Source organism: Notamacropus eugenii, chromosome 3 (genome assembly GCF_028372415.1).
Source record: "Notamacropus eugenii isolate mMacEug1 chromosome 3, mMacEug1.pri_v2, whole genome shotgun sequence".
NCBI classification, from domain to species: Eukaryota; Metazoa; Chordata; class Mammalia; order Diprotodontia; family Macropodidae; genus Notamacropus; species Notamacropus eugenii.
The window spans coordinates 180,711,195-180,731,426 of NC_092874.1; the positions used below are offsets into that span (position 1 = coordinate 180,711,195).

A 20,232-nucleotide genomic window follows, 5' to 3' on the forward strand; every position below is an offset into this window, starting at 1 on the left:
GGCAGCCCTGCCACGGCCATGACACCGTGAGGAAAAGATCCAAGAGGGCTACGGGGACGGGATCTCCAGTGGCCACGCGGGTCCCCCCACCCACAGAGGGACCTGCAAACCTCTCGCAAAAGGTCCATCGCGCTGCAGAGGCGGAGCCCAGCCCGGACCTGCGGCAGCCGCGGCTCCGAGAGGCACAGATCTGAGAAGGCTCCAGAGACGGGATCTCCAGCGGTGGCACAAGCCCCCCCACCAACAGGTGACTGACGGGGGTAGGTGAGAGAGTGTCTTTGGCAGGTTGAGAGGGGAGTGGGGTGCCCCCATGGCTCGGGCCCCCCCAGGAGATAGAAGCTGAGAGGTGGCTACAGACAGGGGCTCCCCAAACGGGCGGGAGCCTGGATCCATTGTGGAAGGTCTGTGCATAAACCCCCTGAGGGAACTGAGCCAGAGAGGCAGCCCTGCCCCTGACCACCTGAACTTAATTCTCACACTGAATAGCAGCCCTGCCCCCGCCCAAAACCCTAAGGCGGGAAGAGCATTTGAATCTCAGTCCCCAAAGGCTGGCTGGGAGGACCAGGAGGCGAGGTGGGTGTGAGGAGAACATTCAGAGGTCAGGTCACTGGTTGGGGAGAATGCCCAGAAAAGGGAAAAGAAATAAAACCATTGAAGGGTATTTTCTCGGAGAAAAGACACTTCCTCCCTTCCTTTCTGATGGGAAGGAACAATGCTTGCCATCAGGCAAAGACACAGAAATTGAGGATTCTGTGTCCCAGCCCACCCAATGGGCTTGGGCCATGGAAGAGCTCAAGAGGAATTTTGAAAATCAAGTTAGAGAGGTGGAGGAAAGACTGGGAAGGGAAATGAGAGGGATGAGGGAGAAGCATGAAAAGCAGATCAGCTCCCTGCTAAAGGAGAACCAAAAAAATCTTGAAGAAATTGGCACCTTGAGAACTAGCCTAACTCAGTTGGCAAGGGAGGTGCAAGGGGCCAATGAGGAGAAGAATGCTTTCAAAAGCAGAATTAACCAAATGGAAAAGGAGATTCAAAAGCTCACTGAAGAAAATAGATCTTTCAAAACTGGAATGGTACAGATGGACGCTAAGGACTTTATGAGAAAGACAGATATCTCAGGACATACCGCGCAGATTCGAAAAATGGAAGATAATGTGAAATATCTTATTGGAAAAACAACTGACCTGGAAAATAGAATCAGGAGAGACAATGTAAAAATTCTGGGACTACCTGAAAACCATGATCAAAAGAAGAGCCTAGACATCATCTTCCATGAAATTATCAAGGAAAACTGCCCTGAGATTCTAGAACCAGAAGGCAAAATAAATGTTCAAGGAATCCGCAGAACACCGCATGAAAGAGATCCAAAAAGAAAAACTCCTAGGAGCATTGTGGCCAAATTCCAGAATTCCCAGGTGAAAGAGAAAATATTGCAAGCAGCTAGAAAGAAACAATTCAAGTATTGTGGAAATACAATCAGGATAGCACAAGATCTAGCACCCTCTACATTGAGGGATAGAAGGGAATGGAATAGGATATTCCAGAAGTCAAAGGAACTAGGATTGAAGCCAAGAATCACCTACCCAGCAAAACTGAGTATAATACTTCAGGAGAAAAAATGGTCTTTCAATGAAATAGAGGACTTTCAAATTTTCCTGATGAAAAGACCAGAGCTGGAAAGAAAATTTGACTTTCTAACACAAGAATGAAGAGAACCATGAAAAGGTGAACAGCAAAGAGAAGTCATAAGGGACTTACTAAAGTTGAACTGTTTACATTCCTACATGGAAAGACAATATTTGTAACTCTTGAAACATTTCAGTATCTGGGTACTGGGTGGGAGTACACACACACACACATGCACACACGCACACATACACAGAGACAGAGTGCACAGAGTGAATTGAAGAGGATGGGATCATAGCTTAAAAAAAAAGTGAAATCAAGCAGTGAGAGAGAAATATTGGGAGGAGAAAGGGAGAAGTTATATGGGGCAAATTATCTCTCATAAAAGAGGCAAGCAAAAGACTTATTAGTGGTTGGATAAAGAGGGGAGGCAAGAGAAAAACATGAGGTCTACTCTCATCAAATTCCACTAAAGGAAAGAATATAATGCACACGCATTTTGATAGGAAAACCTATCTCATAATACAGGAGAGTGGGGGACAGGGGCACAAGCAGGGTGGGGGAGAGGATAGAGGGGAGGGCATGGGGAGGAGAATGCAATACGAGGTCGACACTCATGGGGAGGGAAAGGACCATAAGAAAATAGAAGTAATGGGGGACAGGATAGGATAGAGGGAAATATAGTTAGTCCTATACAACACAACTAGTATGGAAATCATTTGCAAAACTAAACAGATATGGCCTATATTGAATTGTCTGTCTTCCAAGGGGAAGGGGTGGAGAGGGAGGGAGCAAAAGAAGTTGGAACTCAAAGTATTAGGACCAAATGTAATGTTCTTACCACTGGGTAACAAGAAATACAGGTTAAGGGGTCAAGAAAGCTATCTGGCCCTACAGGACAAAAGAGAAGATGGAGACAAGGGCAGGGAGGGAGAATAGAGGAGAGAGCAGATAGGTCACAGGGGCAATTAGAAAGCTTGGGTCTGGGGGGGGGGAGGGGATAAAAGGGGAGAAAATTTGTAACCCAAAATTGTGTGAAAATAAATGTTAAAAGTTAAATAAAAAAAAAAAAGAAAATTGGTCCTTTTTAACTCTCCTGACAGTTTCATTTTTAAAAGAATAACCCCCTGGAGGAGCCAAGATGGTGGAGTAAAAAGACACATATATGCTAGCTCCGAACCCACAGCCCATAAAATATCTGTAAAGAAGAACTTGCAACAAATTCTGGAGCAGCAGAAGCCACAGAACAACGGAGCAGATGAGATTTCTGTTTCAGAGAGCCCTACCTTGGTCGCGTGGCGAGAGGAGCAGATCCGAGAGGGCTTCAGGGACAGAATCTCCAGCAGCCACGCAGGTCCCTCCACCCACAGGTGACAAGGGTCGGTGAGAGGGTCTCTTTGGCTGGTCAAGAGGGGAGTGGGGTGTCCCCATAACTCAGGCCCCCTTAGGAGGCAGCAATGGAGGCAGCAGAGGATAGGGGCTCCCCAAGCAGGCAGGAGCCCATATCCATTGTTGAAGGTCTCTGCATAAACCCCCTGAGGGAACTGAGCCCTGTATGGTGGCCCTGCCCCCACCTGAGCACCTAAACTTAATCTTACACTGAATAGCAGACCTGCCCCTGCCCAAAGCCCTGAGGCTGGGAAGCAGCATTTGAATCTCAGACCCCTAGCGCTGGCTGGGCGGATCTGGAGGTGAGGTGGGGGTGGAAATAAAGCTCAAGAAGTCAAGTCCCTGGCTGGGAAAATGCCCAGAAAAGGGAAAAAAAATAAGACTATAGAAGGTTACTTTCTTGGTGAACAGATAATTCCTCCCTTCCTTTCTGATGAGGAAGAACAATGCTCTCCATCAGGGAAAGACACTGAAGTCAAAGCTTCTGTATCCCACACATCCAAAATAAATATACCATGGGCTCAGGCCATGGAAGAGCTCAAAAAGGATTTTGAAAATCAAGTAAGAGAGGTGGAGAAAAAACTGGGAAGAGAAATGAGAGAGATGAAAGAAAAGCATGAAAAGCAGGTCCACATCTTGCTAAAGGAGACCCAAAAAAATGCTGAAGAAAATAACACCTTGAAAAATAGCCTAACTCAATTGGCAAAAGAGGTTCAAAAAGCCAATGAGGAGAAGAATGCTTTAAAAAGCACAATTAGCCAAATAGAAAAGGAAGTTCAAAAGCTCACTGAAGAAAATAGTTCTTTCAAAAATACAATGGAACAGATGGAGGCTAATGACTTTATGAGAAACCAAAAAATCACAAAACAAAACCAAAAGAATGAAAAAATAAAAGATAATGTGAAATATCTCATTGGAAAAACAACTGACCTGGAAAATAGATCCAGGAGAGACAATTTAAAAATTATGGGACTACCTGAAAGCCATGATCAAGAAAAGAGCCTAGACATCATCTTTCATGAAATTATCAAGGAAAACTGCCCTGAGATTCTAGAACCAGAGGGCAAAATAAGTATTCAAGGAATCCACAGATCATCGCCTGAAAGAGATCAAAAAGAGAAATTCCTAGGAACATTGTGGCCAAATTCCAGAGTCCCCTGGTCAAGGAGAAAATATTGCAAGCAGCTAGAAAGAAACAATTCAAGTATTGTGGAAATACAATCAAGATAACACAAGATCTAGCAGCTTCTACATTAAGGGATTGAAGGGTGTGGAATATGATATTCCAGAAGTTAAAGGAACTAGGACTAAAACCAAGAATCACCTACCCAGCAAAATTGAGTATAATACTTCAGGGGAAAAAAATGGTCTTTCAATGAAATTGGAGACTTTCAAGCATTCTTGATGAAAAGACCAGAGCTGAAAAGAAAATTTTGACTTTCAAACACAAGAATGAAGAGAAGCACGATAAGGTAAACAGCAAAGAGAAGTCATAAGGGACTTACTAAAGTTGAACTGTTTACATTCCTACATGGAAAGAAAATATTTGTAACTCTTGAAACTTTTCAGTATCTGGGTAGTGGGTGGGATTACACACACATACAAACAACATACACACAGAGGCAGAGAGCACAGAGTGAATTGAATAGGATGGGATCGTATCTTAAAAAAAATGAAATTAAGGGGTGAGAGAGAAATATATCGGGAGGAGAAAGGGAGAAATGGAATGGGGCAAATTTTCTCTCATAAAAGAGGCAAGCAAAAGACTTTTTAGTGGAGGGAAAAAGAAGGGAGGTGAGAGAAAAACATGAAGTTTACTCTCATCACATTCCACTAAAGGAAGGAATAAAATGCACACTCATTTTGGTATGAAGACCTATCTTACAATACAGGAAAGTGGGGGATAAGGGGATAAGCAGGGTGGAGGGGATGATAGAAGGGAGGGCATGGGGAGGAGAGTGCAATTTGAGGTCGACACTCATGGGGAGGGATAGGATCAAAAGAGAATAGAAGCAATGGGGGGCAAGATAGGATGGAGGGAAATATAGTTAGTCTTACACAACATGACTATTATGGAAGTCATTTGCAAAACTACACAGATATGGTCTATATTGAATTACTTGCCTTCCAAAGGGAATGGGTGGGGAGGGAGGGATGAAGAGAAGTTAGAACTCAAAGTTTTAGGAACAACTGTCGAGTACTGTTCTTGCTACTAGGAAATAAGAAATATAGGTAAAGGAATAGAAAGTTATCTGGCCCTACAGGACAAAAGAGAAGATGGAGACAAGGTCAGAGAGGGATGATAGAAGAGAGAGCAGATTGGTGATAGGGGCAATTAGAATGTTCGGTGTTTTGGGGTGGGGGGAGTGGACAAATGGGGAGAAAATTTGGAACCCAAAATTTTGTGAAAATGAATGTTAACAGTTAAATAAATTAATTTAAAAAAAAGAAAAATAAAAAACAAAATTTATCTTACACTACAGGAAAGCAGAGGAGAAGGGGATAAACAAGATGTAGGGAGATGATACAAGGAAGGGCAAAAGGGAGGAGGACATAATTAGAAGTAAACACTTTTGAGGAGGGATATGGTCAAAAGAGAGAATAGAATAAATAGTGGGTGCAGGATAAGATGGAGGAAAATATAGTTAGTCTTTCACAATATGACTTTTATGGAAGTCTTTTGCATAGCTACACATGTATAACATATCAAATTGTTCACCTTCTCAGTGGGGATGTGTGGGGAGGGAGGAAGGGAGAGAAGTTGGAACTCAAAGTCTTAAAAATAAATTTTGAAAACTGTTTTTACATGGAACTACGACATAAGACATACAGGTAATGGGGCATAGAAATCTATCTAGCCCTACAAGAAAATAGAGGAGATGGGGACAAGGGAAGGGAGGAGCATGATAGAGGGGAGGACAGATTGGAGTAAGGGGTAATCAGAGTGCACGCTGTCTTGGGGTGAGCAGAGTGGAGAGATAGAGAGAAAATTTGGATCTCAAAATCTTAAGAAAATGAATGTTGAAAACTAAAAATAAATAATAAAAAAAAATCAAAGAATTTTGCAAAAGAGGAAGAAGAGGGAAATTAGCAAAACTCATAAATACATTGAAAAAATCTGACATTACATGTATTACATTATATGTAATGTTTTACATTCATGGATGCGCCACTTCTACAAAGAAGGGGAGTTTTGCAACATAAATTTTTAAAATTATTTTAGAAGTGGTGTTACTTCTGTTTATAAAGTTGTAGTCATGGTGCATAAAAGAACAAAAAACACAGAAACAAAAAAACTCCCTTGGTCTATCCAGCCCTGCCATTTATCATTTTATATCTCTTCTGAACTTTATAGCTAAACTCCTCAAAAAGTTTTTCTACAAAAGATGCCTCTTCTTTCTCTCCTCACTCTTTCTTTAAATTCCTTACAATCTGGCTTCTCACTTTATTATTCCACTAAAATTGCTCTCTCCAAAGTTACTAATTATCTCTTAGTTGCCAAATTAAATATTTAAAATTCTCTCCTTATTCTCCTTGACCTCTCTGTGCCCTTTGACACGGTTTATCACTTTTCTCTCCTTAATACTCTCTTCTTTCTAAGCTTTAGGGACAGCATTCTTTCCTGGTTTTCTTCCTACCTACCTGACCTCTCCTTTTCTACCTCTTCTTTGATGGATCCTCCTTCAGATCATACTCTCTAACCACAAGCATCCCTCAGGGTTCAATTCTATCTTTTCTTCTCTCCTATCTCTATACTACTTCACTTGGTGATCTCATCAGCTCCCATGGATTTAATTATGATCAATATGATATTCTTAATTCTACCTATGCTGCTCTAATCTCTCTGCTGACCTCTAGTCTTGCATCTCCAACTACTTTTTAGACATCTCAAACTGGATGTCTATTAGACATCTTAAGCTAATTATGTCCAAAATGGAATTCATTATCCTTTTCCCCAACCTTCCCCATCTCCTATCTTCCTATTACTGTGGAGAGCATTACTATCCTCTCAGTTCCTGAGGCTTACATATCATTTTTTGATTAATTGATGGATAAAGATAGCCTAGGATTCTCAACCTGAAAGCCTTGGGAATAGTAGTATCCTCTAGGCCACTGAACCTGTTTCCAAATTAGCCCTTACAGAGAATATTGAGGAAAGAAAACATTATGGAGAAGGGCTCCACTCTCCTCATCCTGTGAGCAAAAACTCGCTGACAAACAGTCCCCAAGGGAAATTTAAGCACTCACAGTTTAAGGGAGGCAGTACCTCCCAGGGCAATGATCCTACTTCTAGCCAAGCCTTCACAGCCATCATCTGGGGGGGGGGGGGGGGCAGAGGGCAACTCCACTGGAAAATGGACCAGCATCTTTCTTCATATGTCCTTTATAGTTAATTTGGGCATTTATAATTGTCAAAATGACTTATTCATTCAAAGTCATTCTTAAAAAAAAAACATTGTTGTTACTATATACAAATGGTCTCCTGGTTCTGCTCACTTGCTCTTCATTATTTTGTGCAAATCATTCCATGTTTTTCCAAAATCACTGAGCTCATCATCTCTCACAGCATAGCAACATTCCATCATAATCACTAACCACAACTTGTCCAGCCATTCCCCAACTGATGAACATCCCTACATCTTCCAGTTCTTTGCCACCACACACAGAGCTGCTATACATAATTTAGAACATATAGGTTCCTTTCCCTCTTCCCTAATCATCCCTGGAAATAGATCCAGCAGTGGTATTCCTGGGTCAAAAGGCATGGGTAGTTTAATAACTCTTTGAGTGTAATCCCAGATTGCTCTCCAAAATAGGTGGATCAGTTCACAATTCCACCAGCAACAAACCAGTACTAGGTTATGGAAATGCTTCTTTTATTCCACAAATTAAAAATAAATATATTTTTTAAAGGTTTAAGAAAAAGAAAATGAACCAACCATTCCCATCAACTATCAATCATCTGGTATCAATCATTAATCAATTCTATCTGAATTAGCATGGCATCCTGAGGGGGAGATGGAGCATGTTCCAGTAAAGTCTACAAATCATCATTACCTTGACCACCATCTCCCTTAAGACTGTTGGGGAAAACCCAGGGTCCTGACCCTGAGAAGCTTAGAAATATCAATGCCTCTAGCTCTATTTCCATAGCCATCCATAGCCTTAGTTCCTTCCTGGGAAGGGACCTATGTAGAAAGACAGCCTAGCAACTGCTCCTGCATGTGCTATAAGCACAGCTACTAAAGACCCAGAAAAAAAAAAAAAAAGTTCTTGGTACTGCCAAATGGTTTAACATTAGAAACTGATTGGATTTTACCAGTGGAAATGCCATCAAAGAAGCACTACCATCTGCTTCAGTACTGCACTCTAAGGACCATTGGACCTTTCAGCTTATACTTTCCATGTTGTTGCCTCACTCAATAGAATATGAGTTCCACGAGAGCAGAGACTGTCTTTTCTATTTGTATCTCCAGTAAGTAGCCCCAGAGCTTTATACATAGTAAGTGCTTAAGAAATACTTCATTCATTTATTTATTCAACATTATATTCTTCTACGGACAGAATAACATTCTCCTATTCATAGAAGGTAGTATGTAAGCAAAGTGTCAAAATAAAGCAAAGTGCCAATAAATAGTATTTATAATATTGACTGGTACTCAGCAAAGGAGGAACTCAGCAGGCTTACAGGAGTCAAGAAACAGTACTCTCACTGAGCCTTGAAGAAGCAGTCCTTGGTAGATAAAAAAGAGAGAAAAGGGGCATTTTGACGGGGAGAATGGCTTTTGCATGGAAATACAGTATATCATAGGAATGGAAAGAAGACTAGACTATTTGAATTGCAAGATTTATGTTGGTGAGTAATGGGAGAGAAGTTTGAATAGGTTAAGTAGAACCATATTGAGGTCTCCGAACATCAGGCTGATTAACCTGGACTTGCTGCTAGGTAATGAGAATCTATCTACTAGAAGGTTTTGAGCTAGAGGGTAAAGCAATGTAGCTGACCTTTGAGGAAGATTTGTCTTCTGGCTTTTTGTAGGATAAATTGCAGGTAGGTAAAGATTAGATAAAAGATTTAGGAAGTGATTACAGTAGCCTATGTATAAAGTACTGGGCATCCAGACTAAGATACCAGTAGAGTGGTGAGGAAGCAATAGATTCAACATTTAAGAGATCTTTCAAAGCAAAAACTTATAGAGCTTTGAATATATGGCACAGTAGACAAAGAGTCAAAGATGCCTCCAAGGTTTCAATAAAATGGTGGTGACACTGAGGAAAGCAAAGAAGTTACAAGTTATTACAAATAGTTTCAAAAATCTTTGAAAAAATAGCTTTCTTGGTCTGTTTTTGATAACACTCTTTGGGGGTACATGGCCAACAATGGAACTATTGAATCAATGGTAATTGTTTCTGTTTTTTATTTTATACCACAGTGCTTTCAAAAATAAGATCCTACTAATTTGCAATTCCACCAGACATGTGGGGGCGTACCTATTTACCCACAATTCCACTGTTACCAAATGTCCTAATTTTTAACCATTCTTACCAATGAGGATACTTCTAAGGTGTTTTGATTTGTATTGCCTTGATTAGTAAAACTGAACATTCTCGAGATGACTATTAACAATTTGTGTTTTCTCTTTTGAGAAGTCCATCCACATTTTGACCGTTTACCAATCAGTAAGTAGGAGTTGTTAGTAATTATTTTAACATTTCCTCAAATATTTCAGATACATTTTGGGGTGTGTGTCATAATTAATATAAGTATTTCCCCCAATCTGTGTCTTTTTATGTTGGTTATACTGTTTTTATATAGAAATTTTATATTTAAAAATAAATAAATCTCCCCAATTGATAAATGGTCAAAGGATATGAACAGGCAATTTTCAGAAGAAGAAATTAAAGATATCTATAATCATATGAAAAAATGCTCTAAATCACTATTGATTAGAGAGATGCAAATCAAAACAACTCTGAGGTACCACATCACACCTATAAGATTGGCAAACATGACAGAACAAGAAAATGATAAATGCTGGAGAGGATGTGGGAGAGCTGGAACACTAATTCATTGTTGGTGGAGCTGCGAACGCATCCAACCATTTTGGAGAACAATTTGGAACTATGCCCAAAGGGCTACAAAAATGTGCATACCCTTTGACCCAGCAATATCGCTACTAGGACTGTATCCCCAAGAGATCATAAAAATGGGAAAGGGTCCCACATGTACAAAAATATTTATAGCAGCACTTTTGTAGTTGCCAAAAACTGGAAGTCAAGGGGATGTCCATCAATTGGGGAATGGCTGAATAAATTATGGTATATGAATGTAATGGAGTACTATTGTGCCATAAGAAATGATGAACAAGAAGACTTTAGAGAGGCCTGAAAGGACTTATATGACCTGATGCTGAGTGAAAGGAGCAGAACCAGGAGAACTTTGTGCACAGCAACGACCACAGTGTGCGAGAGTTTTTTCTGGTAGACTTGGAATTTCGTAATAACGCAAGAACTTCTTCAAAAAAAAAAAAAATCCCAATGGTGGTTTTCTAAAGCAAAATGCCTTCCACACTCAGAGAAAGAAATATGGAAGTCATTCGCAGAATGTAGCAGATCATGTTTGTGTGTATGTGTGTGTGTTTGTGTATCATGTTTTGATTTGTTATATGATTTCTTCCATTTATTTTAGTCCGACTACATAGCATGACTATAGTGAAAATGTACTCAATAGGAAAGTATATGTAGAACCTATACAGAATTGTATGCAGTCGTGAGGAGGGAGGGGGGTAGTGGGGAGTAGGTGTGAGGGAGATAAAATCTCAATTGTATGGCAGTGATTGTTAAACATTAAAAAAAAATTAAAAATAAAAAATAAATAAAATAAAAATAAATAAATCTCTCCCAAATAATTCTAATTGTTTCAAAGAAGCCAGTGTTGATGGACCGGGAAAGAAGTGATGGATTGAAGAACTGAAAGTCACAGTGAGGATGAAAGGCAAGGATGGTAAGGAAAGGCAAAGGGGGAGGTAGAAAGCCAACAGAAAGTGATGAGGTAAGGGAATTTCAGAATTACTGCACATGGAGGTGATGCTTTTGAGGTTGATGGCAAGATCATAGGATGACCTTTCTTTTTTTTTTCTAAGGTGCTTTTAAAAGTATTTTGTAAAACATTTTCAACCTATCAACAGGGAAACAGCTAACAATGGTAATAATGAAGGCAGCAGTCAGGCACAGTAATAGGTACCTTATGACCCAGGTCCCACTTGATTTACACTCTTTTACCACATTTAGTTTTGCCATATCTCCCCTTTCTTCTATTTCCTTTAATGTCTTCTTCCTCTCTTTTCCCTACTTATGCCCCATATTTAGAAACATTATATCTATTTGAGTAACTAATTGTTACCATTTATATAGAGCTTCAAGGTATGCAAAGTGCTTTACAAATATTATCTCATTTTTTCCTCACAACAGCCCAAAGAGATAAGTGCTACTATTCAGCCCATTTTACAAATTAGGAAACTGAAATCAAGTGAATTGTCCAGGATCACATGGCTTTTTTCTGATGCTGGATTTAACTGACTTCAGTTTTAGTATTCACTTCTCTGCACCATCTAGTTGCTTACAGTTAAAAAGTAGTGGAGCCCTGATTTAGCTGGAATGGAAGCCACCCCTCCAAAAAAATAAACTGGTTACTGTTAAAGAGCATTGTAAACTCACTTAACTCCTGTGGTTCAGTCCTTTTGTATATATGAAATGGTGATATTTGTCTAGTCACTCTTTCAAAAGGATAGGTCTAAAGCTGAACAACACTACACAGTATTTTACCAGCTTCTCATAAAATAGAGATAAATGTTAGATATATCAGCTGTCATTGGAATTAAAGCAGAAACTCATGAAAATACTTATCAGCAACAGCCACAAATTACCATCTGTTTCTACAGTATGCTATCCATTCTTTCATAACAGCATGATAAGTCTCCAAATCCACAAACAAATCTTTCTTTTCAGGGTCAAACATGCTCCACAGATCTTCAAGGTCTTCAGAGTCCCAGTTAATTATAAGTTTCAAATAAGCCATTATTTTAGAAACAGCTACTCTGCCTTCTGAAAAGGAAAAAGAAAATAACTTTAAGGCAAAAATTCCAACATACATTTCAGGAAACATTTATTAAGCATAGATGCTTAAGGTGAAAAAAGATAGTTCCTGTCCTCAAGGAACCTGCAGTCAAACAGGAGAATGAGATACACATTCAAATAGGTTTGAATGAAATAAATGCCTAAAAGAAGTAAAAGAGAGAAGCATAAATTATTTAAGAAGGGCAGATGTGTCAATTTTCAAAAAGAGGGAAGAGATTGGAATCTGAGAAGTATAGGCAGGTGAGTTTGACTTCAATTCCTAGCAAAATGCCAGAATATATTTCTAAGAGGATGCTTATAGTGACTGTATAGAAAAGGAAGCAGTGAAAACAATGGCAATACAGCTCTTACAAGAGACCAACCTCATTTCCTTTTTTAACAGAGTTACTAGACTGTTGGATTACACCACACAATTGACAGAAAGATGAAGAAAACACAAGATCCCACCATGCTTGCTGTTCATTGATTATAAAAATTGTTTTATTTGGTATAGTAAAAGGTTATTTTAATGGTGATCTTTCAGCAGTGTCCTGTATGCATATGTCAAAATCATACAAAATTCCTAGAAAGCTACAATAGCAGAAAATGTTATCTGTTGATCCCCTATTATATTATTCTAATATATTATGTCATAATATATTATCATAACTATTTCATCCATATTAATTAATTCTATTTGTTGAAAAGAATATTAAGGTTAGTGCAGAGGTGAGGGCTCAGAACTGAGAGGTCAAAGAATTGTAGGTCACAGCAGGGACTAAGGGAAGGCAGATGGAGACATACAAGATGAATAGAATATGGTTAGGTAAGGAGTTTGGGGAATTCTTGATCATGGAGGTGGCATAAATGTGGCATGTAACAGGGACATCTTGCTTTTTCATAGATGCTTGTCATGGCCATAGAAAAGATCTGGGACACAGTACAAGGAAATGAAAGCTTTCCTATCAATACTGAGGAACTCCAGAAGCTTTGATTCATGAATATCATGATGCCATTGAAGTTCAATCCTAATGTTGTGTCTCCAGAATGTTAACCCTTCTGAGCTTGCTAACTGAAAACCACAATATCTAAATGCATTGGTTACACAGGAAACATGGTCACACATGGATGAAAAATATCCAAATTATGATATGCAGTAGGATGTACAACTGATAGAACTCATTCATCAGTCCACATATCTGTAGACAATAAAAATGGACAATGAGATGGGCACAGAATTGAACCAGAAGAGAAAAGTGGGTTGGACTGCCTTTGGAAAATGGCAAAGTTCTTCTAGTGACTCCCAAGCTTCCCAGTGGAATATTATTTAAAACACCAATATGTTGAGTGATCTAGTATGGCTGTAAGTCATGGAATACTACAGTCTCTAAAGAAATGTAAGTGATTTCTATAAGGACAATGGAAAAACACATGGTGGGTGTGAGCAGGCCATGTGTTAAAAATAAGAAATTCTATGAGAGAAGCTGTGTAAATGATGTCATCAAAGAATGCAGAATCAAAAAAGAAGGGCAGATCATGTGGTAAGAATAAAGGATAACTAGTAGACAATTTTTTATTGTTTATTTGTTTTATTTGTAGAATGTGAGAAAGGCTTCTGGCTCTCCCTTTGCCTCTCTCCCCTAATCTCATGGCAAATTTATGAGGTGACATAGATAAGACTCATCTTGATGAGTAAATAGGAATAGGTTGAACTACTTGATTATTTTTGGAGAGAATACCCCCAAATCACAGTTTATGTAGATTTGAGTGAAGCATTTGACTAAATTTCTCAAGTCATACTGATAGATAAATTAAAATATATGGATGGTTTGGATGTAGCACAGTTAGGCAGAATTACAAGAATGACTTGGATGAAAGAGTAGTCCTTTTTAGCCTGATGTTAATATGAAAGTAGAATGCCTCAGGGATCTGTTCTGGTCCTGTGCTGTTTAATATTTTTAACAGTGATTTGGATGAAGACACTAATTGCATGTTTAGCAAATCTGCAGATGACCTAAAATAAGAGGGTGGAATAACAGTTGAGATACTGGATAACAGAATCAGGATCCAAAAGTTCCAATTTCTGTAACTGTGGGCCAAATAGAATAAGTTGAAAGTTAAAGCTGAATGTAAATGGCTAAACTTAGGTTTAAAAAATTGACTTTACAAGTCAAATATTGGGAGAGCCTCAGTGGGGAAGTAGAAACACACTGTTTCCTTCCATGTAAACTGAACTAGTTTTTCTCTAAAAAGGTAATGAAACTATCATCTAGACCTAATTATCTGGAAATCAAAGGGAAGCTCATCACTTGGGAAATGGCTGAGCAAGCTGTATATATGATTGTGATGGAATATTATTGGACTATAAGAAATGACAAGCAGGATGATTTCAGAAAAACCTGGAAACAAACTTACATGAACTGATGCAAAGTGAAATAAGTAGAACCAAGAGAATGTTGTACTCAGTAACAGCAGTACTGTAATGATGAATGACTTAGCTATTCTCAGCACTGCAATAATCCACAACAATCCCAAAGGACTAATGATGAAGCATACTACTTGCCTCCCAAGAAACAACTGATATTGTTTGAATACAGACTGAAACATGCTATTTTCACTCTTTCATTCTTTTTCTTTTATTTGAAACTTGTACAAAATGACTAATATAGAAATGCCTTACATTATTGCACATATGTAATCTATATCTGATTGTTTACCATATTAGGGAGGGGAAAGCGGAGAGTAGAGGAAAGGATAGAATTTGGAACTCAAAAAAGTAAAAAAAAAAAAAAGAATAACCAATGCTAAAAAATTGTTTTAACATGTAATTGGGGTGAGGAAATATATTTGAGAGTTCTTACAAAAACATTTTCAAAAAGAGACTTAATTAGTACCGGACATTGCTATAGCTCCTTGGTGTCCCACATATAAAATCCAGCGGAGGCATCAGGAACTTCTCTCCAAGGCTTGACGTAGGCTTCTGGCTAGTGTGCCAGTACAGCCAATGTAAAATCAGGGAAACCTTGCTCACTTGAATCAATGCTGCATTCCTGCTGAATAAACTTTCCACACTATGACTAAGTAAACTTTCTTTTCTTAACAGTAGTCAAATGATTTGTGAGTGTCTCTAATTCTGAGCCCGTGTCACCGGACCTACCTGTGTAAAGCATGGACTGCAGCATTTGGTGATAGTTGAAGGATTGAATTACAATGATCTCATTGAATTAGAGAAGGATCATGTAGAACAGTGGCATCTAACTCAAATAGAAATGGTGGCCACTAATGCAGGCTCCATATTGACTTGGTTTTAAAATGTAATATTGTTCTACTTTTACTTATAATGTTAAATATTTCCCAATTACATTTTAATTTGGTTCTGGCTATGCTTAGGAGTGTTGTGAGCTGCACATGGCCCATGAATCCTGTATTAGACACTTCTGATGTGAACAAAGGTACACCTTGGATAACTGAAGACCCCTATTCAGAACTCCTATGACATGGGGCCTCTGTGATAGGGCTGATTCTGTACTGTAACATGTCTACCACTGACCCTGGGGAGATAATAGGGTGAAGTGTGAACCTAAAATAAATGTACATTTATATCTTTAAGAATCATAACCTGAAGATAATAAATGCTACAAAAGGTCATTTACTGGATTTACATAATTTTTAAATGGGAAAGGCAATAGTGATTTACAGGCCTAACAGTAGGTCTGGACTTTTTCCTAATTATTGTATTTTTGGAATTATCTAAGAACTATGCTGAAAGTACTGAAGGGAAAGTTCTACATAACATTTGGGAAAGCATTGGTAATGAAGCCACCTGGACTTGGATAGGATTCTTTAGTTTAAGGCACTGGGAGAAACATTTGAAAGGATACTGCTGGATCCCTCCTAGGAACCTAGAAACCTTTCTGGAATTGGAGATATGGACAAATATGCCAAATGCACTCTTGCTGATTTGCTGGAAATGGTGGGAGTGGAGTTGAGGGTAGGGTTTATGCTGAATCAGTTCAAAAGCAGAGACAGCATATAGTTCTGTGAACAGAAACTCTCTGAGACTCCCAATGATAGATGGATGAGGGACCCCTGTGCAAGTCCAAGCATGGCAAAAACTCCTAGTGTCCAAAGTATAAGAAGCAAATAGAGTCAAGAGCTCCTCCCTCAGAGGAGGGTAGACCCCACAGAGATAGAGAAGCTGAACCCAACTAAATCAACGCTATAACCCCAGAAAATATTCTTTCTTTATTATGTTTAAATAAATAAATCTCCTTTGAGATATCAGATTTTGAGTACCTTATTTTGTATCAATTCTGAACATAAAATACTAGAACAGCATGAATCAGGCCTGACTTAAAATACTCCAAAACCAAGCACTCCAGAGTTAATGTACACTATGATACATACAGTAGAAAAAATTAAACATACCTCTGTGGTTTTTATCACAGTCATAAAAAATACTTGTTAGTAGTTGTTCTTCACAGATCTGGCTAACATTTTGTATCATACTTCCTTTATCAACATCAATTCCTAGTTTCCATTCTGGCTCTATTGATAAAAAAAAATAATGATGATTTCAGTTTCTTTTCTCTCAGAATCACAGAATTCCAGGTCTAAATTGCATGTCAGAAGTCATCTAATCCAACTCATACCTGAATACGATGTCCATTATACAACATCAAGAAGTGGTTTTTTAAACTTTGAGTTGAAGATCTTCAGTGATGGAGGAATCTACTACCTCCAGTCAGTCCATTCTACTTTGAAATAGTTCAAGTTACTGGGAAGTATTTTCTTACACTAAGCTAAAATGTGTTTCCCTGGGACTTCAACCTGGTCCTAATCCCATACTCTATGTCAAGCAAAACTAGTCTGACTCTCTCTTGTATAAATACTTGAAGACTGCTACTAAGTGTTCCCCTTCTTCTATGTGTCTTCTGTTCTCTAGACTAAACATTTTCAGTTCCTTCAAATGTATTTTGTAACATGACCTATGGTTACCTCACTATTCTAAAGTCCTTTATCTGTAAAACAAAAATAAAAACTTCAATTTGTCAATTATTTGCCCACCACCTTCAAAAAATGTGGTGGCCAGACTGGAACAGATAAAGATACATGCATGCACATGCGCGCACGCACATGCACATACATACATACATACACACACACACACAGAGGTTATGCTGTTTAAGCATTATTGTAAAGTTGTTTGGAGGGGAATGCTGGAAAAGTTGGTCTAGAAAGCTTCCTCTAATCCATCATCTTGGTTCTGCCCCCAGATGTGAATGGCCTAAAGGATCTGAGTCTTCTTTTGTTCTCCCTTGATACTCTCTCCTTTCTTGATCTTATCTACTCCCACTCCTTCATTTTTCACTCCTATGTAGATATCTCTCCCAAATCTTTATATTCAGCCCCAATCTGCTGAAGAAAATAACTCCTTAAAAATCAGAATTGGTCAAATGGTAATAGAGGTACAAATACTCCTTCAAAAAAATAACTCCTTAAAAAGTAGCATTGGTTGAAAGGTAAAAGAGGTATAAAACCTCACTGAAGAAAATAACTCCCTAAAAAGTAGGACATCCCTATCTGGGAGTAGGCAGAAAAAGATAAGCCAGTGGAAGAAAAGGAAAAGTCTGATAGAGAATTGGAGAATAGTGCCATGGAAGCCAAAAGAAGAAAGACAATCAAGAATGTATAGAGAGTATCAATAGTTTAAGTGCCACATAAGGTCCAAGAAAATGAGGAATCAGAAAAGCCATTGGATTTTGTTAATTAAGAGGTCAATAATGACACTGGAGGAAACACTATCAGAAGAGTGCTAGGGATGGAATTTACAAGTGAGTTACAAGTGAAGAAATAGAGGCATGGGCTGTTCTTTTAAGAAGTTTAAACTGTAGAGGGAAGGAAATTTATAGAATGGCAGCTTGAGGACATACTAAGGAAAAGGGAATCATTTTATTAGGTTGTTTTTAGACTAGGTGAGGTTTGAAAATATTAATAGGTAGAGGGGAAGGAACCAGTAGAAGAGGGATTAAATGAAGAGGCAAAATCAGTTATTGGAAAAAATGACACAAAGATGTGAGGGATCACTAATATACTGGAGGATACATGGAGCTCTCTGTTTTGTATACCACTTTATAGGACAACTGATAAGCTAGAGAGCATCTAGAGGGGAAGCTAGGTGGCATAATAGATAAGAGTGCTGAGCCTGAAGCTAGGAAGACTCATCATCAAATATGGCCTCAGACACTTACTAGCTGTGTGACCCTGAGCAAATCACTTAATCTTATTTGCTTCAGTTCCCTCATCTGTAAAATTGGCTGGAGAAGGAAATGGCAAACCACTGCAGTATCTTTGCTAAGGAAACCTCAAATGAGGTCACAAAGAGTCAGACACAACAAGATATCGAGAGGAAGGTAAACAAATTGGTAATAAGCCTCAAGTTCATACTACACAAAGATCATTTGAAGGAAGGGGAGATATTTTTGCCAGGGGAAAAAAAGACTTCAGAGGAGACATATTAAGTTTCTTCAAATATTTTGTGGGCTGTCATGAAGAAGAAAGATTATACATGTTCTGGAGGGCACCAGAGTGTAGAAGTAGGAGCAATATACAGAAATTTCAAAGAAAGAAATTTAAGCTTGACATCAGGAAAAAAAATTCCTAACAATCAGACTGATCTGGAAGCAGAGCCTTGGATGATATTAGGTTCCCTATCATCAGAACCCAGACTGGATGATAGCTTGTCACGTATGCTGTAGAAGTGATCTTGTTTGGGTAAAAATGTTGGAGTAGATGTTGAAATCCCTTTGGTACAGGTATTAAGTGATGCAGTAGATAAAGCCTAGGACTGCTGTCAGCAACACTTGAGACTGAATTTGACCTCAGATGTTTATTAGCTGTGTGACCCTGTGCAAGGCACGTAAATTTTGATTGCTTCAGTTTCCTCAACTGTAAAATAGACACAGCAACTACCTCAGAGATTTGTTGTCAGGATCAAATGAGTTAAAATTAGTAAGGTGCTTGGCACAGTGCCTAACATCACATTGTAGAGGCTTAATAAATGCTTGCTCCCTCTCTCCCTGCATTCCAACTTGGAAATTCTATGACTACATGTCCTAGATTCCCTGAAGAATCAGACATTGGTCTAGCTAAAAGAATCTTGTGTAAAAACATAGGAGAATGACTGAGATAAGTAGCATAAGACCCTTGCCACAAAAAGCTTCTCTCTTTCGGTTTTCTTTTTGCTGACAGCACAGTGGGTCAATAAAAGTATAATTGCTATGATCTGGTCCAATCTGTTCATGTAACTTCATTTTAAGTGAAGGTGGATGATGGATGATGGCTCCTTGGGTCCCTTCTACCTCTAAAATTCTGTGAGTCTGTGACATGAGATCCAGAGAACAGGCAAAGAGTAAGATTGGCACTAGAACACTAGTTTTCTTAGAAACATGCTATCTAAGAGAAGGTCAACAATTTCATACCACATAATAAATTCTATGAAAATGAAAGTGAAAGTATTCTATTTTATATCCTAGTCAACCTAAAGAGAGCTGTAATGTTTCTTAAAACATTTTTAATGCTTACAGTATATGACACAATTCCACAAGCATATTTCATCTTCACCCACAGAACATTTTAAGTGGTTGCTTCTAGCAAAGCAGCTAAGATTATTCTGAATTTTGACTCAGTTTCCCCCATGCTCACATTCTAATTCAGTCTTTAGAATGTTTATTTGTTTTTGAAATGAGTGGTGGAGGACAACAGGGATAGGGACTAGATTTGTGATTTTATCAGCATAGGGAACTCCTAGGTAAGGAAACTCATAGCTATCAAAACAGGTGGGTACCTTCTCTGCAACTTATAGCCTTAGAGAGTTGCTAATTTCACTGAGAGGTTAAGTGATTTGCCTGCAGAGGTTAAGTGATTTGACATACAGCCAATCTGGGTCAGGGCTTGAAAACAAAGCCTTTTGGACTTTAAGGCCTACTCTCTATTACCTCTTAAATACCATGATGCCTTTCTAAATACATTATTGAAAATTTTAAATATTTCATTCCATATCATTCATTAAGCACTGTAGCAGGCAATTGGAAATATAAA

At 38.6% G+C, this 20,232-nt stretch overlaps 1 protein-coding gene across 1 annotated transcript in view; it reads right to left on the minus strand.

Moving 5' to 3' along the window:
* IRAG2 (inositol 1,4,5-triphosphate receptor associated 2) overlaps window positions 1-20,232 on the minus strand; it is a 118,316-nt gene that overhangs the window by 91,687 nt on the left and 6,397 nt on the right. Inside the window, exons 3-4 of the mRNA XM_072650555.1 lie at window positions 16,561-16,680; window positions 11,943-12,120 (exon numbers count right to left, since the gene is read on the minus strand). Coding sequence (XP_072506656.1) covers window positions 11,943-12,120; window positions 16,561-16,680 — 298 coding nt within the window. The remainder of the gene's footprint in view (window positions 1-11,942; window positions 12,121-16,560; window positions 16,681-20,232) is intronic.